The following is a 26,555-nucleotide window of genomic DNA, read 5'->3' on the forward strand; positions in this document are numbered from 1 at the left end:
ATACATACCAAAACGCTGTTTGCGATTCGCAAACGGTTTCCTACATATGCCCCACAATTCCATATGCATGTAGGAATTGCAAAATAAATAGTGATTCCTACACATTTCCTAATAGTGAATCTCAAATTGTGATTGCTATTAGGGAATGCATTCCCATTCATTCCTATGGGCCTGCATTCCCATTCATTCCAATGGGCCTAGAGGCCCATAGGAATAAATGGAAAAGCAGTTGCAATTTGCGATTACCAAATAAGAATTCGCAAATTGTGAATGCAATTGAATGGTGCCAGGGAGCATTAGGCCCCCCTGATGCACCCCCAAAAAAGGTTAGTGTGCACATGTGGTGCACACACATGCCTTAAGGGCATGTGTATGCGCCACATGGCACTGTGAAAAATGCAATTTTGTGTATATTTCTAAGGATTTGCGAATTACCATCAATTTGAAGCTGATGATAATTAGCGAATCCTTAATGCAAAGTCATATTTTTAAAATGCTTCATGCATTGCATTTAGGGAATCACAATCGTGATTCACTTAATGCATTTGCAAAATAGGTAATCGCAAAAATTGCGATTACCTATTTTGGGAATGCATTTAGGTTTGATGCATGGGAAATGTCTTTTTACCGGTTGCAAACAGGTTGATTCTGCGAATTGGCCCGCTTGCGACCGGTCAAAATCTTGATGTATGTGCCCCAATGATCCGACAATCCAAATTGTAATGGGCAAACGGTCCAATACAATAGACAACAAGAATAACACTTTCTCCAGCGGATAAGAACACTTTATTCTGGGTGGGAGAAGTTGCTTAATAAAGTATAGAGCTGAAACATTCCAGATGCATTTGACTAAGTTATCCCGCTCATTACTCGTCACACGGCATGATAAGTATGGGGCAGTGTGTAGCAAAGGTAAGGAAACTGCCAACAATTCAGTAATTTCTTGCTTTAATATAGATACCAGTGGCTTACAAATAGTTATTGACATGAAGCAAGTGGTCTTTACTGGGAAACTAGAAAGTGGCTCTAGTGACAGCATAGGCTTACAATATCTGTTATCTCTTGCTATGTTTTGGCATTTAATTTCTGTAAGGAGTTGGTACTCCAGGTAAAGCTCATGGTGTTAACTGAATACGACTAGCTTGTAACATGTCCCAATGTCTTCATTTCCATTATGCAGGGCAGCGGCCAAGGAATTCCAACGATTTGTACCTATGTCTGCTAAAAACTATCATGCTTCTTTGAACTTGCATGCTTCAAAAACTGGAATTGGAAAAAGGACCATAACAGTCTGGCACATGGGACTCAAGTCTATTAACTGAAAAAGGCAGGATTTGCTCTGTGAGCACTGGATCCTCTGTCTCGTGACACATCCGTGTAGTAAAACAAGACTGACTCATGGTATTTTCTGCAGTATCCTCCTGGCTTTCTTACTATCACTAGATCAGCACATTTGTAGACAACGTTTTACTTTGTACCAGTTTAGAATGTTTGGAACGTACAGCCCTCAAACTTGAAGAATGGATGATACCTTCCTGAATCGTTATACGAACGCGCAGGTAGTGTGAGTAGCAGCCTGTCGTGTCTACCTGCTACAAACGACACAGACACTATATTATCATGCAGGAACCTTTATTCAACACGTCTTATTCATTCTACGTCCCTACTCTAACTGCCCCTTTCCTGTCTCCGCTCCTCCTCTTCCTCTGGCCCCTTAGCTCCGCCCACTCCCAACTACTAGGATGCATCACAATATTACATCTCCCCCCTTGTTAACGAAATGAACTTAGCGTCCAACATATTTATAGTTCCTCAATCAGCCACACGGGTCCGCGGGCCGTTCATCTGAGCTATGGAGACGCATCTCCGTTTCCGTTATGTAGCTTTCTGACGCCTTGACGAGAGCATCATTTATGTTATGTTATGTTATGTTACGAGCATTTATTACGCGCACAGCTGCTCCAGCAAAGGAGCGTCCCGGCGCCCGACAAGGAAGCAACACAACACAACTTCAAAAGAGTGGACTAATTAAAAGGAACAAACTAAGGAAACAGAAAAGTCTTAACAGCCCTGCGGAATGAGAACAGGTCAGCAAGGGTACGTATTTCGAATGGAAGGGCATTCCACAGAACAGCAGCACGTACACGAAAAGAGCGTCCCCCAGCCCGACTACGCTTAAACCGTGGAACTACTGCTAGTTCAAGGTCCGATGAGCGTAGTGAGCGACATGGGATGTAAGGAGACAAAAGGTTCTGGAGAATCTGAGCAGGGGAACCTTTAAGGATCTTGTGGGACATACAAAACACTTTGAACTGGATCCTCTGCCTAATCGGTAGCCAGTGTAAAGAGCGCAAGGTGTTGGAGACGGAGCAGAACCTGGGTAAGCCTACGACTGCTCTGGCGGCTGCATTTTGTACGCGCTGGCACTACAAGAGTGCCCCTTTGCAATGGCACAACGTCTCGTGTGACCTGCGTATGCTCAGATTCGTGGTGGTTTTCAATCAGCTTCTGCGTGATCCACTCACCTTCAGTGTCTGAGGTGACTGGGAAGAGCTCAGTTTGATATCGGCAGTCCGTCTTCCTTTGCGACTCTTGTTCGATTGACGCTCGATCTCTTTTCTGAGGGGATGTTGTTCTGGTTCTCTTCCGAGCGCCCGAATGTACTTTTACTTCTTTTTGTTTTGTCCGGTTGAGGGCAACACTGCCCTCTTGTTCAGAGTCCTGGTTGCCAGACGGTAAGGTACTATCTGAATAGATCGTCTTGGTATGGCTTGGGGACTTATCTGCTGCCTCTGGTTGTCTCATCCACTCCTGATCGCGTTTGGGAGTGGTGAACCCTTGGAATATCTGGGCATGTGTATTTTTCCCTCTCATCCGATGATGACCTGTTTCTATTGACATGTCTGGCTTCCCTTGCAGATTGACTGGCTGGTCCTTTTCCATCCGGTGAGTAATGTCCACTATATCTGTTTTCCTTTTGTAGGCCCTTTGAGTCACCCTCGCTGACCCCATCAGGGGTGACGGTGCATTATTTATGTCCTGATATACCTGTGACTGACATGACAGGTTGTCTTGTGAAGTGATTGAGTCTTCAGAGACATTGGTGTGAGACATGTTGCTCTTGATGGGAAGAATGTCCCTTGGTTCTATGGTGTGTTTGGGTGGTTGACGCCATGGCCGTTGTCGGGACCATGACTCGGTCGACTCGAGGGATCGAGCAGACGTGCTGTCTGAATCAGAAGAGTATTTTGTTGTTTTCCTTTGAGAACGTTCTTTTGAGTGTGTCCTGAATGGTACATTTCTGAAATAGGTAGACCGTGGCGGGCTGCTCCTAGAGTCGGAAGGTTCTTTGGGATATTTCTCTGGGTACCTTTCTCGAAGTGGCTTCGGTGTCATCTCACTGGAGAGGTTGTTTGATAACCACATGTTTATGTCTTGTGTTTGATCCCAGGGTGCTTCGTATTTGCCTCTCTCACATGATGGTAATGACCTCCTCTCAGTTTCCTCGTTATTTTGAATGTCATGGATGCATTTGTCTTCCCTTTTCCGGTGTCTGAGTGAATCAGTCCATCTTATGCGGTTGGCTTCTTCTTCCCGCTTGCTTTGTGCACTGACATCTGTGCTATGGGTGTGATGCGTTCTACTGCTTGATGCTTCTTCAGACGCACCTACAGAATTTGGCGAATAGCGGGATGCTCGGGGGTGCTCGTGTGCCGATTTCCGGTGTTGACATGATTGTTCCCATCTTCTGTAGTTTGTTTTTCTAGCCCGCTTGTTGGGCAGACTGCCATCTTGTCCATGAGTGCGATCTGTCCCACTTGACGCTTCATCCTCTTCAGAATAGTTTGTGCCATGCTTTGAATGACTCCTTGAGGTTGTGTCAGTGAGACCGTCACAATCCTGGATGGTCCCGGTCTTTTGTATTGTTGACTCGGAGTATTCTATGTCCCTTTGTCTCTCCCGCTGTCTTATCTCTGGTCTGCCTTCACCCTCCCTCTTTCTGGTTTTGTTTGTTTCTTGTGTTTTGTTCCCAGACATGAAGGATGTCTCTTCCTGGTATCTTTGTGTCTTGCATTCGGGTGCAATTCTTTTGATATGTCTCTTGCTTTGACCCGCACTCCAACTTCGGCCTTTCTGATGATTTCCTTTAGCGACCAATGCCCTCGAAGGATCTTGCGCTTCGTGTTAGAATTTGAACAGCCTTCGATTATCCGGAGCCGAACTGCTTCCTCATTTGTAAATGTATTGAAATGGCAGCATGGTACCAAACTTTGCAACCGGGTGATGAATTTTGGCAATGGTTCTCCTGGTTCCTGCTGTGCTGTGTTGAAGGCGATGCGATCATGAGCGTCGGCCCTCATGACCTACCAGCTGGAGGAGTAGTATCAGACATTTTCTATCTCTTCGGTCACCAAATGCTTCAAGAAAATCGTCCAGCGATTCCAGCCACTAGTTCCATTCGAGACCCAAACTCCGAGTGTCAGTCTGTGTCACTAGGGGCGGCACTTCAATGCAAGGATTGGACCGTTGTGTTGCTTTTCCCACCGCCATGAGGGAGGAAGATTCTGATCGGCTGCCGTCACAGGATTGTACACTTTGCTCCCGTCTTCTTCGCTGACTCTTTTCAGCCGAGATCCTTGGTCTGGCTGTTTCCTTTGAGGTTGGTAAGTTTCGCAACTGTCTCGATAGGCGCCAGTGACTGAAACTTGGATTTCTTGAGTTCAGAATGGCCACCACTCAGCTACACTATGCGTGACTCGTGGCTCGCTTTCTTTAGAGTCGCATGTTAGCTGCAGGTGATTGTTGGCTCTGCCGCAATGGTGCCTGGCACACTTGACATCTTGTTCGCTCATGTGTCTCTTTCTGGATTAGTGCAGGTTATCCAATCACTTCGTCGATGAGAGAAGGCTTCCTTGACATTCCTCTATTCACGCTTCTGGATCATTTATTTTCTTAGTTCCCGTTACTTTAACTGTTTGTCTTCACGTGATGCTGAACGTTTACTTTGGCACTTGTCTTTGCTCGTGCTCGTTACATTCGGGATCTGCATTTGCTTGTGTTCGTTCTATTGCGCTGTTGTCTTGGCTTGATCCTTGTATTTGCTTGTGCTTGTTTCATTTGGCTGATGCATATTCTTTTATTCCGTTTGCCACTTGCGTTTATCAATGTTTGCTCCTTCACGTTTGCTAACATTTGTTTATTTACATTTGCCGATGCTAGTTCCTTTAAACCCGCCAAGGCTCGTTCCTGATTGTTCACTTGCAGTTATCACAGCTTGTTTTATTTCCTCTACCAAGGCTTGCTTGCTTGATACTTGTTTTGTCTTTGCTAATTCTTGTTTGCTTATTTCTTGTTGTTGCCAATGCTTGTTGCGCATTTACCAATGCTTGTTTGCTTGCTTTTCCAATGCTTGTTTGGTCTTTGCCAATGCTTGTTCGCTTGCTGCTTGCTTTTGCCAGTGCTTGTTTTGCATTTACCAATGCTTGTTTGCTTCTCTTGTCTTCGTCAATGTTTGTTTGGTCTTCGCCAATGCTTGTTCGCTTGCTGCTTGCTTTTGCCACTGCTTGTTTTGCATTTACCAATGCTTGTTTGCTTCTCTTGTCTTCGCCAATGCTTGTTTGGTCTTCGCTAATGTTTGTTTGGTCTTCGCCAATGCTTGTGTGGTCTTCGCCAATGCTTATTCGCTTGCTGCTTGTTTTTGCCTGTGCTTGTTTTGCATTTACCAATGCTTGTTTGCTTCTCTTGTCTTCGCCAATGTTTGTTTGGTCTTCGCCAATGCTTGTTCGCTCGCTGCTTGCTTTTGCCACTGCTTGTTTTGCATTTACCAATGCTTGTTTGCTTCTCTTGTCTTTGCCAATGCTTGTTTGGTCTTCACCAATGTTTGTTTGGTCTTCGCCAATGCTTGTTTCATTACAGGTGCCAATGCTTGTTTTTCACAGTTTGCAATGCTTGTTTGTCAAACTGGATGTTGCCTGACTTCAAAATGGCCGCTTCTAGGCCTCGATAGGGGATTGGTGGGGACAGCCTGACTCCAAAATGGCCGCCATGCTTGAAATCTCGTTTCCCACAAGATTTTGGGTCCCTCCACTGCATTTCAGTCATCGGCCGGTTCTAGACACTCACCGGGCAGATGAGACTCACGCCGGGTGCTGGGGCTTCACTCTCCACCGCTTCCTCTCACGCAGGATCTCCTTTGCACAGGTAGGACCGGGGTGGGCTCCCGACGTCGCTACCTCTCCTGCAATTAGTCACGCATCTGGGGTGAGCACTTTCTTTCAGCGCTCGGCAGCGCTTTGCATTCACGCTCCACGTAGCTTACGACTACGGAGCAACAGCACTTAGACGCCGAGACTGCCCGCTCTGGTTCCGGCGGCGGTCTTCGCTCTGGGTACACTTGTCGCGACGGCGACTTTGCACATGTGCCTCACGGGACGGTCACTTGGCTCCTATGGATCCGCACGACGGCAAGAGCGCGAGATCCCACCCTCGTCGCCAGCTGTCGTGTCTACCTGCTACAAACGACACAGACACTATATTATCATGCAGGAGCCTTTATTCAACACGTCTTATTCATTCTTCGTCCCTACTCTAACTGCTCCTTTCCTGTCTCTGCTCCTCCTCTTCCTCTGGCCCCTTAGCTCCGCCCACTCCCAACTACTAGGATGCATCACAATATTACACAGCCATAACCAAAAATTGATTTTACTTCTGATATCTGGACCTCTTGATATCTCGACCTACAGCCTCTTCTTCGTGCAAAAGCTGAAAGAGTTGTGATCCTACACTAAGGGCCCTATTACAAGTTGAGCACAGTGAAAATCCTAGGGGGAATTTAGTGTACCCTCGTGCCAGGCAATATGCCAGTGCTTACTTTGTGAGAGAGAAAGAATAAGTGCCAGGGCTCTCATCAGGAGACCAATGCAGCTTGCATCACACATTGCCCCTGACATGCTGCAAATGACAGGAATAACACAACTACTAAGCATTCTTACAAGTGTGACAATTCAGACTATTCAAGGGCCCCACAGCTACAGGAATGGCTTCAGCGGAAGGTAATAGTCATTTTTAATGTATATTAAATTAATAATTGACTGCTGTTGTGAACATCTTTAAATTGCTCAGACAGTGCCTCCTTGTGGCAGACTGTCTCAAGTGCTGGTGTTGACAATTAAGTGCTGGTGCCGAGCACTAGGAGCCACCGGCTCAAATTAAGCACAGGAAAAATCTTTTGCTTCCCTCTCTTCCCCCTCATGCCCCTCTCCACCTTGTACCAGTCTCTTGCACACTATCACTTGCTCAGAGCACATAAGTGTTACATCCCATGGCATTAGGAATTCCAGGTGGAATTCAGCCCTGTTAACCCGTGATCATACAGATAGATAGTCTTCATTCCTTGAAGTTTAATTTATAATGGAAGAAAATTAGAGCAGGGATACCAGTGGAAATAGTTAATGTCAGTCACCCATTGTCTCTGACAGATTTCCTCCTAGTTTGTAATCAGGCCCTGAAGGTGACATGTTATATGTGTCAATTACCACCCGCTTTGACTATCAGACTCCCTGAGGAAGGGGTTTAGCATGTTACTAGTAATCAGAATGCAAAGCTGAATATGACTTACTAAATCTTGCCCTGGAGAGTTTCCTCATACCAGAAGGTACAATAAATCCTTACAAAAATTGACGATAAACTATACTACCATAATTTTGGTTGTTAGCTCATTTTCATCACCCCAAAATGTCTTATGTTTTCAACAGGGACATTTACAAGTAGATGGCAATATAAAGTCTAACTTTACCGACCAGCAGCGTTCTTACACAGGCTGCGGTACGAGGGTTTGAATAGATTGTGATTTTTTTATTTGTAGAGCGCACAATGCCCTAAGGCGTGAGGGAGCTGCCATCAGAACGGAAGCACACTGCAGGAGGAGCATTATGGAAAGGGGCGACCGCTAGGTCCCCCCGAACGTATGGATGGGGGCCCGAACCTCCCAGGAAGCCATTTTGGGCGGGGTGGGCGTGGCCCGGCTGGTATGCCCAAAGCGGCGTAGCCGGAGCGCTCCTTCCCCCCGCCCGAGAGGGGTTGTCCTAGACACCTTGAAGGAAGACCACGCCCAGTAGGCGTATCGGGGACGGGTACACGCCCTCCCGCAGAAGGATAAAGGAGCGGGAACCCTGAAGATCGTCCTCTTGTTCCTCGGATCGGAAGGCTGCATCCACTCGTTGCTCGTGAGCCCTCGACGGAACAATCAGCAATCTTGAACGTGGTAATCCTGTTTTTTCTCTTTTAGTTTCGACACGGATTTCAGGACCTCGTGGATCGACCAAAGGCGGAGGACTCGAAACCATGCCTAGCAAGCAAGCAGGAAAGGGTTCCGAGACGGAAAAGATGTTACGCCTATTGTCGAACCGGATGGCTTGTATGGACCGAAAGCTCGGTCAAGTCCAATCGCTCGGTAGAGGTAAGGCGGAGGTAAAGAAGCAGTTGGCTGCAATGAACGACCCAGGTCAGCCGAAAAAGGTAATTGGCCCGGCCTTGCCGGGCGTGGTTCCCGGGTTAAGAGGGAAGCGGGTCAAAGAAAGGGCAGTCTCGGGGGGTGTCCCGGCACCAGAGGTGCCGCCCATCGTCCCCCTAGTACCGGCTGGTAACCCGGTTCAGGAACCAGTTTTAGGCCAGCCTATCCCAGTGGTGATCACCTCGACCGATGATGATGAAATGCCCCCAGAATTGGCCGCACAGTTGACCGCATGGCTGAAAACAAAGGTGGGGGGCACAGCGACCCCGGGAGATCCGGCCGAAGAGGCTAGAGTGTTAATGAAGCAGTTGCGGCAATCGAGAGATGTCGCAAGGGCGAGTGTTCCTCTTGTTCCCCCACAGGTGGCGCCAGGAGTACCAACAGCTGGTCAAGAGAAGGCGACGGCAGCAATAGCCGATCCGGGTAAGCTCGCATTGCCAATGGTGGGGTAGGGCTCGATACCCTCAAGGCGGGAAAAAGTTGCACAGCACGTTCCCTTGGCCACGAAAGAGTTAATATGGGGAGACAAGTATGTCAACATGTTTTCATTGTTAACGGACCATCGTGAGATGGAGTATGCTAAAACGCAGAAAGATTTGTGGCACCCTAGTGTATGGCGCGCCAAGATGGCCGAGTTCAGGGTGGAAGAGACAGTGAGGAATTGGGTTAAGGCCTTCTCTATATTTACCGCAGTTATGGGGAAACGTAAACCTGATGTTATGACTGAGTTGGTTTGCTATCAGAATCGCATTATGGATTTTTATTCAATGTACGAGGGGGAAGAATGGAAAGGCTATGACATGAAGTTCCGTAAAGCAAAAGAATTTGATGCTTCTCTGTCTTGGGATTGTTTGGACTCGGTGTCATGGCACAAGCAACTCCTGCCAGGGGCGACAGGTACGTCCTCGCCAGGCGGGAGCGGGTCCGGAGTTGTCCGCCAAAAGCCCGGGGTGCCCTTTCGAGCAGGCACAGGTGGGGGCTATCAGCCTAGAGTTGGCGGGAAGGGCGGACAAGGAGGGGTCTGTTGGGGCTTCAATCGAGGCAATTGTAACAGACCACAGGGGACATGCAAGTTTAAGCATGTGTGTGCCGGCTGTGGGAATTCCTCACACCCGGAAAGTGCTTGTAGATCAAAGAATGTCGGGGCGGGTGGAAAAGGAGGACCTAAACAGGAGTGAGGTGGACCTTTGTGACCGATTGCCTACACCCGTTGATCTAATGGTTATGATTCCGTGGTTAAACAAGTACCCTGATCATATGTCCGCTGGGGTGTTGAGGAAGGGTTTTTTACATGGCTTCCACATCCCGGTGGGGGAAGTTCGGGGGAACTCCTTTTGTAGAAATCAGTTATCGGTACGGCACAACCCAGGCGTGGCAGAAAGGAAAATAGCTAAAGAAGTCAGTTTACGACGAGTGGCTGGCCCCTTTTCCTGCCCGCCGGTGGCCGATTTCATATGTTCCCCGTTAGGGGTGGTCCCGAAGAAAGATCCGGGGGAGTTTAGACTCATACATAACCTTTCTGCTCCCAGGGGTTCCTCGGTGAATGATGCCATAGACCCAGAAGTTTGTTCGGTACGATACGCATCGTTCGACGATGCCGTGGCCATTTTGAACCACCTAGGCCCCGGGGCGCTGATGGCGAAATGTGATATCGAATCAGCATTCCGGTTGCTTCCGGTGCACCTGCAGGATCAGCGCCTGCTAGGTTTTGCATTTCAGGGAAATTATTACATGGATAAATGCATGCCCATGGGTTGTTCCATTTCATGTGCATATTTTGAGATGTTTAGCTGTTTTTTGGAATGGGCATTTACAGAGGCCACAGGGCATAGACATGTTATGCATTATCTCGATGATTTTCTGTTTTTGGGGGCAGCCGATGATATGAATTGCGCACAGGCGCTGTATGATTTCTGCATCCTCATGAATGAATTCGGTATCCCATTGGCACCAGGTAAGACGGTTGGACCATCTACTTCACTGGAGTTTCTGGGTATTGAGCTCGATTCTGTGGAGGGGTGTTTCCGACTACCAGTAGACAAAGTGACCAAGTTCCGGTCTTCCTTGATGCAATGCCTGAGTGGGGAGAAGGTGACCCTGCACCAGTTACAACTAACAGTGGGTCAGCTTAATTTTGCCTTGAGGGTGATTACTATGGCCCGCCCGTTTTCGCGCTCTATCGCGCAGGCTATGGGTGGTCTCAAAGAGGCTCACCACCGTACGAGACTGTCTGGAGAGGTTCGCCAGGATATGCGGATTTGGTTGGCATTTCTGGCGGACTTCAACTGTCGAGTCGTCTGGAGTTCCCCGCCAGAGTCTTCGGTGGAATTAGGTCTATGGACCGACTCGGCTGGGAGTGTGGGTTTTGGCGCCATCTTAGGTGATCGATGGTCGGCACAAACATGGCCAACATGGTGGCACTCCGACGGCCTCACAGGTAACATTGGGTTCCTGGAGTTATTCCCCATTTGGGTGGCTCTGATGACATGGGCTGATGATTTCAGGGGCCGCTCAGTGGTGTTTTGGTCCGACAATATGACTGTCGTAGATTGCATTAACCAACAGGCAGCACGCTGCAAAATGATTTTGAGATTGTTGAAAGAGATTGTGCTGCTGTGCATGAGATTGAATGTACTGTTCAGGGCAAAACATGTGCCAGGTGTACTGAATCTTGCGGCTGATGCACTCTCTCGTTCACGTATGCAGGCATTCAGGGGTTATCTGCCCACAGCAGACTTAGAGGCAGCACCATTCCCAGAAGCAATGTGGCTTATCGGTGCCTCGGATTACAAGACCTCGTGGCAGCGAGTCTAGCCCCCAGGACAAGGAAAGCATACGAAGGAGCGTTTCGTTCTTATTGCACATATTTGGGTCCTGTAGGGAGTCTGCATTGGGGTCAGGAGGAGTCCTTCCTGGGGTACCTGGTTGCACTACACAGGGAGGGCCGATCAGTGGCTACAGCCGGTAGGCATAGGGCGGCCATTTCCTTCATGGCCCAGGTACACGGCATAAAAGATCCTACAGGTTCTTTTTTGGTGAAGAAAGCCCTTCGCGGCTGGCAGCGCCTTGAGGGTTGCAAGAGAGATACGAGGCACCCGATCGGCTTAGACAGACTGTCTCTGCTTTTAGCAAAGCTGGATGAGACGTGTTCCTCCCATTACGAAGCAGTTCTGTTCCGGGCAGCGTTCACATTGGCATTCCATGGGGCCATGAGGGTGAGCGAACTTGTCGCAAGGAACAAGAGAGATATGGAGGGAGGTTTGTGCAGGGATCACATCCAGATAAGGGGTGATTCGATGGTGATCATGATAGCCAGGTCCAAGACTGACCAGGGGGCTATGGGAGATAGTGTGGTCGTGCAGCGCAAGCGTGGGTCCCCCGTCTGCCCGTTGAAGTGTGTGGAAGACTATTTGGCGCTAAGAGCGGCCACTTGGGGGGGGAGCTTGCTCCGACACAAGGATGGCACCCCACTGACGAGATTTCAGTTTCAGAGGGTGCTGGCACTGGCAATCGCTGACACGGGCATGGACCCGTGCGATTTTGGGACCCACTCCTTTAGGATAGGGGCTGCTACTGAGGCTACAGCCAGGGGTTAGAGTGCCGAGGAAGTGAAACAGTTGGGCCGTTGGTCCTCGAATTGCTTTAAGAGGTATGTGCGATTGCACATGTTGTAAGTGATCAATTGACATGCACTCACGTTTTCTGTCTTTTGTTTACTTTGCAGTTTCGCGGGCCTGCCATGCAGGGCGGAATTGGAGGTCGACCCTACATCAAGTGACCAGCGGTCAGAGATCACCGACTGGGGAGAGGATGGTATGGGTCGTGGGCCACTCATACGTGAGACGTGCCGGTGACGTATTCAAGGAAGGTGGCGCGATTCACGCACCTGGGGAATACGGGTTCAGAGTGGCTTTCCATGCGAAAGGTGGGCTCGTTTTTGACCAATTTGAGTCATTTTTCGAGGGTCTTTTAGGGCGGCATAGGTCACCGCCATCTATAGTCATAGTACACCTGGGTGGCAACGATTTGGTGACACTGGGTAGACGAGTGTTACTTGAACGAATCTTGTCAACTGTTAGCTGGTTGGCTAAAAGAGTCCCGGGGTGCACGATTGCCTGGTCCCACATGATTCCTAGAAGGAGGTGGCAGGGGGGCCTTTCGGTGTCAGCTCTGAACCATTCAGTAAAACGGGTCAATAATAAGATTACTAGACTGTTCCGTTCTGCACAGTTGCATGTCATTCCTCATGGGTGTATCCGGGGTGACGATATGTATTTGAACGATGGGGTTCACCTGTCCAGGGTGGGGAATGACTTACTAATAGGAGATGTAGTTGCATGGTTGAGAGGTTTGAGGAAGCATGACCTATAGGAGGAGTTGGGGGGACCGGATAGTCGGTCAACTATCCGGTCTGTGGCGGTAAGGTCATGATCGGTGAGCAGGAATTTAAAGGTCCCTAGAGTGGGGCGCCACCCACAATGGATGGGAGCGCCCGGGGAAGACGGCCATTGGCCCCTTCCACGGGGAGGCAGCACCCACTAAGGATGGGGCACCTAGGGGGAGATGGCCATGGGCCCCTCCCAGCGGGGGAGGCGGTTAAATGCCCCTCCTGACTAATTTCCCGGGGGCCGGATATCCGCGACGGCGGATAGAGAGTATGGGGTGGGGGGGAGAGTCCACGCTGTCCTTCCTACGGAGACCTCATACGGGAACTCGGACGACCCTTAGATGGCGTCGAGTAGAAAGGGGGCCCCCACCACGACAAGGGAAGTTACAGTCGGCAATGAGGGTAGAGCCCTCTGCGCATGCGCCGCTCACACGGTGAGGGCGGGAGTTTGGTAGTAGGGATCTGACACCGGTTAAGACCTTGCCGTTGGCCCTTAATGCTAGGATGTACAATTTGAATTAGAGTGTATGCATTTTCAGGATGTTAGCCAAAAGTACATGACTGCATCGAAATGTAATAAATGTCAAATTGTACATAATGCATAATGATGAAACTTTTAATTTAATGTTTTAAATTTTGTTTCATATTTTAATAAATACGGCCGGGAGGGTGACTCCCTCCCGTCTTCCAAAAAAGTCAACTATTGTCCGACTTCCCATCCTTGGGGATGTGTGTTGGGAGGGGGTGGTGGGCATCCCGGCCATATGGAAAGGGGCGACCGCTAGGTCCCCCCGAACGTATGGATGGGGGCCCGAACCTCCCGGGAAGCCATTTTGGGCGGGGTGGGCGTGGCCCGGCTGGTATGCCCAAAGCGGCGTAGCCGGACCGCGCCTTCCCCCCGCCCGAGAGGGGTTGTCCTAGACACCTTGAAGGAAGACCACGCCCAGTAGGCGTATCAGGGACGGGTACACGCCCTCCCGCAGAAGGATAAAGGAGCGGGAACCCTGAAGATCGTCCTCTTGTTCCTCGGATCGGAAGGCTGCACCCACTCGTTGCTCGTGAGCCCTCGACGGAACAAGCAGCAATTTTGACCCACCCACCAGCCCCTGATAGCAAATGTTTGGAGGAAATAAAGTTTTCTGAGTGATGAAAGTATAGGCCTTTTTCCTTTTCCTTGGTAGAGTGAATAAAGGAATGTTGAGAATGTATATGGTTTGCATTGGAGAATTTCTTCTTGCAGGAATGATGAGTAATAGCAGTAAGATGATGTGGAATTTTTTCCTTTTAGTAGATAAACAACTGTCGTATTTATTTGTCGGGCGGTAAGGTCATGATCGGTGAGCAGGAATTTAAAGGTCCCTAGAGTGGGGCGCCACCCACAATGGATGGGAGCGCCCGGGGGAAGACGGCCATTGGCCCCTTCCACGGGGAGGCAGCACCCACTAAGGATGGGGCGCCTAGGAGGAGATGGCCACGGGCCCCTCCCAGGGGGGGAGGCGGTTAAATGCCCCTCCTGACTAATTTCCCGGGGGCCGGATATCCGCGACGGCGGATAGAGAGTATGGGGTGGGGGGGAGAGTCCACGCTGTCCTTCCTACGGAGACCTCATACGGGAACTCGGACGACCCTTAAGATGGCGTCGAGTAGAAAGGGGGCCCCCACCACGACAAGGGAAGTTACAGTTGGCAATGAGGGTAGAGCCCTCTGCGCATGCGCCGCTCACACGGTGAGGGCGGGAGTTTGGTAGTAGGGATCTGACACCGGTTAAGACCTTGCCGTTGGCCCTTAATGCTAGGATGTACGATTTGAATTAGAGTGTATGCATTTTCAGGATGTTAGCCAAAAGTACATGACTGCATCGAAATGTAATAAATGTCAAATTTTACATAATGCATAATGATGAAACTTTTAATTTAATGTTTTAAATTTTGTTTCATATTTTAATAAATACGGCCGGGAGGGTGACTCCCTCCCGTCTTCCAAAAAAGTCAACTATTGTCCGACTTCCCATCCTTGGGGATGTGTGTTGGGAGGGGGTGGCGGGCATCCCGGCCATAAGGGGAGGGAATGTAACCAAGTCTTTACATTCTTACGGAAAGCCATGTGATCAGTTACACTAGCAATGTGAAGGTATTCCACAATTCGGCCGCTGCTACTGAGAAGTTGCAGCCACCCATCTCACCTTTCGAGCCCTGGGAATAATCACTTTCCTTTGGGAAGAATACATTAGCTGCCTTTTAGGTGTGTACCATTGGAAAGCTAACCTCAGTGCAAGCAATCCTTGTTGGTGCAGGGCCAGAGGGACCATGCTTAACCCCTTCTATGCTGGTGACGGAACCACTCCGTCATCAGCCACGGGTGTGCTGGGCTCATGACGGAGTGGTTCCGTCACGGCCCGGCCACCGCGCCTGCGTGGCGTTGATTTCGCGCCTGTGCGGCGCGTTCCATTAGGCGGGCAGGGCCGTGACGGAACCACTCCATCATTAGCACAGCCCACCCGTGGCTGGTGACGGAGTGGTTCCGTCACCAGCATGTCGGCGCCGCGCGGCCCGCCTCCACCCTAGCGCCGCAGCTGAATTACCGCCGCGGCGAAGGGGTTAAAGCTTTAAATATCACCCACCTCTTCACAGGAACCCAGTGAAGAGAGCACAAGCCCTCTCTCACCGAGTAACACTTGGGAACATTTAGTATCAGATTAGCAGCCGTATTTTGAATAATCTAGACTTTATTAAGAGAGGTTTTATTAATATTCAAGTAGATAGCATTGCAGTAGTCAAGGTGAGAGGTGGTAAGTGCAATGACTACTGCAATTCTGTGTTCCACAGGAATATAAGGAAGAAACGTTCTCAAAAGTTTGATAATGAAAAAGCAAGCACTTGTGGTCCTATTGACCTGTGAATCAAAAGTGAGTGCCTTGTCAAAGATTATTACAAGGTTTTCAACAGAATCAATGGGAATGCTAAGGGGCCACAAGACACTGGCTACTACACCTCAGACCATACCGAATGCTGAGCCCCAAAAACCATAATGTCACTATTTTTTAAATTCATTTTCAGCCAGTTCTCCTTCATCCAAGTCCCAAATGTTCACCATGCAAAGCTTTAGTCTTTGTGCCACTGATATCACATCATCAGATACAGAGACAGTAATCTGGGTGCTGTTGGCATAGGATAAAACCTGGAAACCAAATGACCTTACCAGATTTACTAGAAGTGCAACACATATAAGTTAAACAAAGGAGGGCTGAACTAGGACCCCTGTGACACTCCACAAGTAAGACACAAAGGTTCTGCTGTGAAGTCACCGCAGCTACCAGCCTGAATTGTGTTAGTGAGAAAAGATCTCAAGAAGTCCAGTGGGATGTCCCTCGCCCCTGTGTGCCGCAAATGTTGTACCAGGCAGGAGGGGGACACCATATCAAAAGCTGCCAACAGACCCAGCATGACCAGGATGGCAGTGCCACCCTGGTCCACCTGACAACGAAAGTTGTCTGCCGCAGTTAATAGTGCCGGTTCAGTCCTGTGTTCTCTACGAAAGCGATTTTGTGAGGAATCCAAGTTCTGTGTGGAAATAAACTCAGCCAGAATCTGATTTAAATATCTTTCAAACATTTTTGCTACGGCAGGCAGGAGTGAATTAGGGCGCCAATTTTAAAAAATCTGGCTCCTCATTCAGCTTTTTTTTTAAAATAGGGATGACTATGGCTCCTTTCCAAATTTGAGGATAAACTCATATACAAAATATCTGGTTATATACCCTTTTAATCAAGGCAGGGACCAACTGAACTTCTCTGGGGGACATGGATCTCTGGGGAGCTTGATTTCAAAGGCATAAAGTTGTCTCCATGTTTGGTGCAAACTGTTTTCATAGAGTGCTCATGCCACACCACTGCAGGAACACTTTAAGGTGCCCACACCCTGGCTATGTTCACTTCTTTGATATTATGTTTCTGTTGTAATCAGTAATGGGGTTCTTTCTCTCACTTTCTTTTCAAGTCTATCATGAAACAGCTAATGGAGGTGTCAATGTTTGGGGTAGGATTCGACCATCGATCCAAATCAGTTCATGGAACATTTAGAACAGCTGCTTTGTTATATATACACATCACTAACTAGAGAGAATCCTGTCGTTATGGTGCCTTTACAATACAGCTTCTGGGGTGAAAATGCTGGACTCTAGTCATTTTACTTAAGTGGCTAGTGAGGTGCTGCTGTGTGCAAAATGTTTTTTATTTAAAAAAAATAATGCTTTATATAGGTTTGGTTCAATTAGAGTAACCAGGCAACAACAGCAAGCTGCATTTTAGAAAGGTGCAAGTTTGAATGTTTTGGAAAAGCATTTTTTTTATTCGCTTTTTCGACAATCAATGAAATTCAGTTGCAGCAATGGGCTGTCTCTGAATGGGCAAATGCATACTTTCTCTTGCTTCCTTAGATGAAGGAATGCATTTAAATCCGTTTGAAGGTTAATGTGCTCACCTACCATAACTATGTTCCTGTTAGGAATGTGCAGCACAGTCCATTGTGTTAAGTTGCATTTCTCATGTTTCAGGCAGATGGAAATTGTTTGGCAGTAGGTGTTTTAGAAATGTTTAATGGTTTATTGTGCAAGTTACGTTTTCATACAACCATACTACATAACATTGCATGAAATTGTGTGCTGTCTTTGTCCAAAATATTATAAAGGATCTGCAAACATTTAGTCATTTATGATTTTTGCCTTAAACATATTGCACCCGATTCACAAAGGTAACTTATACTTTTGAGTAATGACCACTATTGAGGACGTTTACTACTTTTTAGTTATTCACATAATCAGCGTGTCAGTTTACTCCAGAAGTGGGCCCACCCGGGGGCTCTTCATAAACCTGTGCTATTCAAAAAGGTAACTTACAGTTTTGAGTCATTTACAGGTGTAATTTACTCTTCAACAGAACAGCCAGGTTTAAATAAGCACCGCTGACGATATAAATTGGTAGGTTGCTTTTGATTAAATCTGCTGTTGCGCAATTTTTCAAGTAGCGCTGTGCTGCATAAAGAAGAGCGAATCTGGGTCCCAGTACTTTAAAACACGTATGTATTTACATAATGTTCAATGAGGTATTTTAGTATGAACATTTGGAAGTAGGTTACAGGGTTATATGGCTGTTCCGTAGGTGAGCCTATTCGCAGTGTTACAGTCATTTGATTGACGCATTTGCTATTCTTAAATCATGGCATAGGTATTCAAACAACTTGTGATTATTTACTTAATGCATGTTCACTTTCAATCATGGCAGTAACTGGGCGTTTCAGCCGTCAATCGATTCAGCATTCAAATAAATCGGCTTTGACCTCTAGATGGCAGTGTATGACTGCATCTACTAATATGTACCGTGCTGCAGAACTGCGATGTTGCTTACTTGATTTGACTGCCACGTTTGCAGGTAACATCGGCTCATGGCCAAACCTTCAGCTCACAAAGCTAAGTCATGTATGAGTTTGTGGCAAGCGTAGGTGCAACATTATGGGCGTTATTGGTAAGTAATTTATCGGAGGCATCTTCTTGCCATAAGGGTGAAGCATTAAACGAGATCTTCTCTCACGAAGTTCTTGCATTCATGCTTTACGTTTCCAATGTTTTGTGATAGAGGTGGGGCGGGTTCTCTTATTTGAGTATTCCCTGAGGAGATAACCTGCAGGGCACCCCTTCGGAGCCTGACGACACCCTTACCAAAACACACAAGATAATGGACGGAATGTTGCACAATGGCAAACCATTCACCCCCAGTCACACAGATCTGGGATTAATCCATCTTGTGTTTTGCTGGACACCATTACCATTGCATTCACTAACTTAATAACAACACCCGTTATTTTCCGTTTAACATAACAGGAAACCCTCATAAGTAATAAATATTAATAATAAGTGAGTGGTGTAAATAAAAAAAGCATTGGCAAAGCCAATAAGTTGGATTTGAAAAGTGCTTGCTCGCACCATAAAGGCACACAGAGCATTCACACAGGGAAAAACATCCAGTGGTCCATGAAAGATACAGGCACTTTTGCACTCGGGCCAACATAATGCACACAGACCAAAGTGTCAGACAAACTGTCAGAGGGTCAGGAGACACAGGATGATTCGGGTTAACACAACACAGGACGATTTGCCGGAGGCCATGTGCCAAGGGCGCACGTGGTGATGTGCAGAGGGGAGAGCAGGCCATGTGCACTAAAAGATCAACGACTGATGTATACAAGGCAGCATAGATAGATGAGAATCAGGACAGAAAGGGTGACAGCCCTCAGGGTAGCCAGGGGAGAACTGGTTGGTGTACTTTAGGGGAGGACTGAGTGATTTATCTCAAGGGTGAAATGGGTGACGCCCCTCAGGGCAAAAGTGGCTGATGGTCCGCATGGATTTTGAAGAGAACTGGGTGATTTATTTCATGGGAGAACAGGGTGACGCCCCTCAGGGGACAGTGGATGAGGGTCCGCATGGCTTCTAGAGAGAAGTGGGTGATTAATTCCATGGGTAAACTGGGTGACACCCCTCAGGGGAACAGTGGCTGAGGGTCCGCATGGCTTCTGGAGAGAAGTGGGTGATATATTTCATGGGAGAAACGGATGACGCCCCTCAGGGGACAATGGCTGATGGTCCGCATGGCTTCTGGAGGGAAGCGGGTGCTTTATTTCATGGGTAAACTGGGTGACACCACTCAGGGGAACAGTGGCTGATGGTCTGCATGGATTCACTGGGTGATTTGCCTCAGTGGGCACTGGGGATGTGCTTCATTTGACTAATGTATGTTGTGCAAGAGGCAAACGATGGATATAGTGCATCATGGCTACACTCAGAGATGTACTATTCAGTGGCAAGGGACTGGCTGCATTATGGAGGCACTGGGTGATGCACAAAGGTTGTACAGGGTGAAGTACTATAAGGGCTCGGGTCAGGGCCGGCCTAAGGCATGTGCAAGCTGTGCACCTGCACAGGGCCGCCAAACCCCAGGGGCCGCCACGCCAACATATATCCTTAGATACATATTTGCGTGGCGGCCCCTGGCAGGGATTTGGCAGCCTCGGGCCCCCTACCTACACTCCCTGCTCAGGGCCTCCGTGAGCCTAGAGCCGGCCCTGCTCGGGTGAATGTGCTGCGGGTGAGCACAAGGTGATGACAGCTTTGTTTCATGCCGTCCATCTGAGGTATGGCCAGCTCATTTAGTCCTGGCTTCATTTCTTCATTTTGTGGGATTTTATTATTTTCCAAACTTTAAATGCAGGACTGTTTAGATACTGATTGCTGCTTATGCAAAGGGGCACATTCCAAGAATAGACAGTGTTTATATTGAGGCAGGGCTGGCAATTGTTGGAAAATGTGGCTGCGTGTACAAGATATCTAATAAATTGTGCCATCTGTTCTTGCTTTGACCAGAATTTATTGAAACGCGACAGTTCCATCAGAAACCAATAAAGGAGGGAAAATAGAAAATCTTTCAAGGAAGCACTTGAGTTTTTATTTACGATGGGATAATTTTCTGGAAGATTTTTAAACAAGTAAGGAAATTAGTATTTTCATGATGGTAGTGCTTTAATTTTAAGGTTTACAGTTGTCAATAACTTAGTTTTATTATAAGGAGAGTGTTTTATCACTGGGGTTGGCCCTGTGGCTAATATGTATATTTAGCTAAAACCTAACTTTGTTATTGCGTTGATATGCTGTATATTTGTGTAATGGTTTTGTTTAAATTAAACACTAAATAAGTAAACAAAAAGCAAAACCAAAAAAAAGGATTACAAGTAGCAGAATGCGAAACAAAAAAATATTTTGGAAAACAAAGAAGGCAACTTTCAGCCTTTTTTCGATGTATTTATCTGAAGTACCAAGAAGGTAATAAGCTATTTTTGGTGACTGCCATGTTTGAAATTAACAGTTTTGGACATATACTTCTGTACACAGTTCAGACATACTAGCACAACTACAGTCTCATTAAACACACATGCAGGCACACTTGAACAGCTGCTATGTCAAATGTCAAATGTCAAACGTTCTTATAGCGCACATATCACCGTGAGGTCTCATGGCGCTCGCAGCAAATAAAGAACGGTAGATCAAACCAGCGATACACGACTGTAGGCTGCTAAGGAAATAACCAGGTTTTTAATTTCCTACGGAAACATTTGTGATCCGTAGTGGAAGAGATGTGTTCGGGCAGTTTATTCCACAGCGAGGGAGCCAGGTAAGAAAAGGCACGACCTCCATTACGTGAGGTTCGAATGCGGGGCTGGACAAGGTATGGCTTGGAACATGACCTTAAAGTTCTAACAGGTGAATACCATGTCAATTTGTTTTTCAAGTAGTGAAGACCAGCCCCATACATTGACTTATGAACGAGACTTAGAATTTTAAATTGACATCTTTGTCGAATTGGGAGCCAGTGAAGAGTCCGGAGATTCGGGACAGATGGAGCTCTCTGGGGGAGATCCAAGACCAGCCTCGCCGCCGTGTTCTGAAGGATCTGGAGTTTGGTCAACAGGTCATCATTCAGAGCAACAAGAAAGGCATTACCGTAATCTAAACGGCTGATAACAAGCCCTGGCACCAGAGGTTTCCTTGCTTCGGTAGGTAGCCATTTAAAAATGTTGCGAAGAGTACGTAGAATCCCATAACAGACCCCTAACACCTGATTGACATGGGGTTTCAAAGACAAGGAGTTGCCAATGGTGATCCCCAGGTTACGTACCACTGGTTTTGGAAGAGGACAAGTGCCCAGTTCAGAGGGCCACCAGTCGTGCAACCAAAATTCCGCGGCCTTTCCAAACAAAATCATTTCTGCTTTACTACTGTTGAGTTGTAGCTTGTTGGCACTCATCCATTTGTTAATATGAACCATGCATTTCTTAAAGCGGACTTGGGTGCTACCAAGTTCGGAGTCACAAGTAACCAGCAGTTGGGTATCATCGGTGTAAGATACGGTCTGAAAACCGTACGCTCTGATGATACCCGCCAGAGGGGTAAGGTAAAGGTTGAACAACATGGGACTGAGTATCGATCCCTGTGGGACCCCAACAGTTACCGGGTAGCTAAAGGAAGTCATTGCGTCAGCAATCACGGTAGTGGACCTGTCAGCCAGATAGCTCTCAAACCAAGCAAGGGCTTTACCTCTGACACCCACCTCCTACAGTCGATGTTTCAAAATTCTGTGGGATATGGTGTCAAAGGCGGCTGAAAGGTCCAAAAGAACCAAGATCGCTGACTCCTTTTTCTCCAAGGTAAGCCTAATGTTGTCAATGACCTCAATGACCGCCGTCTCCGTGCTGTGAGAAGCCCGGAAGCCATGAGGGGTCGAGAAGACCGTGCTTCTCTAGATGGAAAGTGCTGCTAGAGGCGTCTTTAGCCATTCCTGCATTTGTCTAGTCTTTTTGCAAGCTGGGAGTTCAGGTCCCTGTTTTCAACTGCAAACCCACAACTACAACTTCCAGGATGTAGTGATCTGTGGTAAAAGGCTAGAAGAGAGTGAAGATGCCACTCAAAATGTGGGCGAATTGATAGTTATGTACAGGAAATAATGGGAAGAAAATTATTTTCCTCAATATTTTTTTTGAAATACTGAAAATGTGAAATTGAGACTTGATTTTGGTTTGCTCCTTTAATCTGTGTGTGAGTGTATGTGTTGTATGTATTTATTTAATTAATCTCTGTCGTGAGACACACATTTTAAAAAACGTGTCTCTCCAGTTTTAGTACAATGTTTGCACAAACATTCGAGAATTTAGCCCGTCACACGCGTGCGCAGACAACCCTGCAATGAAGGGTTAAAGTATTCTCTGTTTATTTTGCAGTGAAAGTCTGAGCAAAGGAAGGGTCATGAGTGCTCGCTTTCACTTTTTTCATTTACCATGCTTCTCTCAAATGTCTTTATAAGTAGTGTGCACTTTGAATTTTGACAAGGCGCAACCAATGAAGTTGTAATGGTATGTGTAAAAGATAAGAGTTTCCTGAACCTTAATCTGACAATGCAGCCGTGACCAAAATGGCTGATGTGTACACAGCCGCGGCCCGTTCGGGTAAGAGCGTTGGGGCAGTGGGGCCGGGTGATGGGGTATTTCGACAGACGACGAGGTAAAATTAATTATTTATTTAAATTTCTCACGTTCGTCTGTAGAATCCACTCCACCCTCCAAGTCGCCCCACCGCCCCACAACTCTTACCTGCACAGGCCGCGGCAGTGAATTCCTCTCTGTTGATGCGCCAAAGAATCTGTTGCCTGCATTGGAATATATATATCAATAGAGAACCAAAATGTAATTCCTGACGTATGACACTGACTTCAAATCCGATATTACCCCTGTCAAGCGTTAGCATAGGAATGCTGCTTTGTACAAAAAAAGTTTTAATCACTTCCAACTATCTCATGTAATTTGTAGTTTACATGTAGAATATGTGTTACACTAACTTATTTTACAGATACACAACGTATTATTTCAAATACATTGGGCAGATTAATCTGATAACTAATATTGTTCGGCACAATGCAAAAATCAAAAATGTTTAGTCTATTCCCTTAGTTGTTGATGAGGAAATATACTTATGTAGAAGTATGTATCCTTCACAGCATGAGAAAGACAAGGCAAAACATGTGAGCCTAATTAAAGAGGTTTGGTTAGTCAACTTCAATTAGTTGTATCTAGGTTTCCCAAAAGGTATTTACAGACTACAAAATTGTCAAAATTCTGCTTGTAAAATTATGATGAAAGATCTTTTGAGAATAAAATAATTCCTGTTCCTCACAAATTCTAATGGCTCCTGGTTGCCCAATAATTGTCTTTCAAACTTTGACATGTTGATTCATAAAGCTTTGTGGTCATCAAACCCCAAAATCAAAATAAGAGATGTGTTTCGAAGTGTACTGACTCCAAAAATAAGATCTACTCAACTCTTTCTGGTAACTAGGAAAGAGAGTTGGGCAAATTCTCACAACTCGCAAATATGCATATTTGTTTAGAATTACAAACGTCCTTAGTATACATGCTATATTATCTGGTATAACTCTTAATTGAACAAGAAGTACTATGATGCTACCAGGTGCTACAGCTTAAACAGAAACTTATACATGCATTCAATAATCAAGAAACCTATTAAATGTACATGTTGATTAGGGAATATTGCAGTATAATTGAAATAGCTTCAGATTACAGTCAAATTCAAAACTGGAATGAAGTCATAAATGTATGTGGAATATTGTAAATGTTTTTAGAACTCTGGAATGAGGTCCTCATTTTCAATATTTGCTTTCTTACCTTGAAGCTTACATATTGCAGATGGTTGGCATGCTTTTTTATAATTTGCTGAATGAGATCGGGGTGAGTGGACTTCAAGTAGGATGTAGCTGGCTGGTTAAGTTCAAATTCAAATTTCCTCCAGAGGTCAGGGATGTGAAAGACTTCACTCCATCTCCGACATACAGATGCGGCCCGTGCGCGGTCCACCAGGGGCAAGTACTGAAATATCTGCAGAACTACGTGGTGTGGAAGGCTGCCCCAGTCCATCCAGCAGGTTGATATTGAAGCGTGGAACCCGGTTTTTTGCTTTTTCATTGTCTGTTTTACTTTGAGAACTTGACTGTCGATTGTAACCGTCACTCGACCTCTCTTCATTCTAAAAGCAATAAACAGCAATTACTTTTTGCCATAACATTCTGAAAAAATAAGGTGACCGACTTTATTTCATTATACTGCAGCCGTTATTGAGCAAAACAATTAATCGTTCCATCAGAAGAAAGCTTTCCTGTAAATAGAAAAGAATCATCATAGAACCACTAATGCAAGAAAAGTACTTAAAACCCCAGACCCCAGATATAACTGTGCAGGCTGGTGCCAGTCAAAATATATAACTTCATGAAATACTAATAACCTTGCATCCTTACCGCGCCAACCACCACACTTCAACCTCAAAATCCCACCCCTCAACTGTGAGGAGAGAGATAATATTTCAATAGAACCATCGAAGTAAAATACATTAGGATCTGTGTTTTTGAAGGGCAACAAATGATACTCCATATCAGTATGAATATCTAAGAATGTGTAATATACGTTTATGATCAAACACACAAACAATTTTACAATCAAATATATCATCCCACCCTCTTCAGCGGCTCTGGAATGTCTCCTCAGAATACATTCCACGTTTTTAAAAGGTCATAGGGCTCCATATAAGATACGCGTTTTGCAGTTGGAAACCCTGTGATCGGTAAATTCAATTTTTGCTACTGCAATAGTGTGTTTTGAAATGTACTCACAAAAGGGTTTCTGTGCCTAATTCCCTAATTGCAAGTAGACGGGGGAATGAAAGAGGCATCCCTTCCTAATTTTGATTCACAATGACTATCAATGGTTTGTCAATGCATGTTGCAGTCACAAATCATTGACCAGATAGCAAAACTCAAGTTGGGGTGGTATCTGATTTGCAAAAGGGCAGTTGTCCGCTTTGAAAATTGTATCAGGTGGCAGCAAGAGGATCAAACAGTGCTCTAGGGACCTCTACATGCTCTCCCGTTGTCGTAAAATAGGGGAAACATGTTCACAAGCAGCACCTTCCCCTTTAACCGCATGCGTGCGGCGGTTATTTTTGCGCTGTGCGGCTTTTTTCTAAAAGCCGCATTACATGACGAGCTGAGCTCGTCATGAGCATGCGAGCGGCGCAACTCATGACGAGCTCAGCTCGTCATGAGCACGGAAGTGGTTAATGGACATGGGTTTTCATTTTTTTTTCAATCCTGTTTAGAAATGCAGATATGGGAACGGGGATCTGCTGTCCTTTGCAGACCATCAACCCTTCATTCGCAGTCAATTGCAGAGGATTACGAATTTCAAGCCTCCTAATTAATGTTCATTAGGAAGGGTATTCTGCAACCTTCTCAAGTGGACAGCAGGTGATGTGAATGCTTCACACATAGATTCATCATAAATTGCTTGCCTCTCACCAGTAAGTCATTGAGCAATTTGCCATCCTGCAGCCATATTATGTCTAGGGTACACTGCCCTGGTCTGCATGGTGGTGTATCTTAAAATGGGTATGCCCTGTGTAGACCTGGCCCTTGAAGCCTTTCACACTTAATGCTCTATCCGGAAAGCAGCTATAAACTCGCACCTGCCCTTTGGGTAGCGGATTAGTGAAAAGCAGACTTTTTGCTTGAAGCAGACAGTCCATATTTCACTTTGGAGGCTCCAACACAGCCTGCCTTTCAAAAGGAAGCAGAGATCTTCTGGCAGGTGGGTGCAATAACTGACTGCTCACAACTGCAGACGAATAGATAATGTGTCAATGGGACCACTTTTATCTCCTCTCAAGGTTCCACCTCGTATGATGCACTTGCAGCGCACCACCTCTTTGTTGCGTACAGTCAGTGTGCCCCCTGGCAACTCTTTTTGTCTCTGCAGCTATAATACCGCACAGCTGCAGAGGCAAAGAGCTTCCTCATTTTCATGGGCCACGCTTAAGGCTTGAACTTGTCTGTAGTACACTGTGTCCCAGACAGTGATCATTAGAAAGGCAGTTGTGATAGAAGTAGGAAATGGGGTATATCCCCCCTCAACTCTCCCCAACTTCCTTCAAGTGAACACCAAAGTATCTGAGCTTTAAAAATAACTAACGTCATTAGATGAGGAAACACATATG

The 26,555-nt window shown here is 46.5% G+C and overlaps 1 protein-coding gene across 6 annotated transcripts in view; it reads right to left on the minus strand.

Moving 5' to 3' along the window:
- Positions 1–26,555, minus strand: part of LOC144769206 (F-box/LRR-repeat protein 3-like) — a 139,249-nt gene that overhangs the window by 10,377 nt on the left and 102,317 nt on the right. For all 6 annotated transcript variants that reach the window (XM_078653231.1, XM_078653229.1, XM_078653230.1 and 3 more), the window contains one exon: positions 24,179–24,536. In XM_078653231.1, coding sequence (XP_078509357.1) covers positions 24,179–24,536 — 358 coding nt within the window. The remainder of the gene's footprint in view (positions 1–24,178; positions 24,537–26,555) is intronic.

This window comes from Lissotriton helveticus, chromosome 7, assembly GCF_964261635.1.
Source record: "Lissotriton helveticus chromosome 7, aLisHel1.1, whole genome shotgun sequence".
NCBI lineage: Eukaryota > Metazoa > Chordata > Amphibia > Caudata > Salamandridae > Lissotriton > Lissotriton helveticus.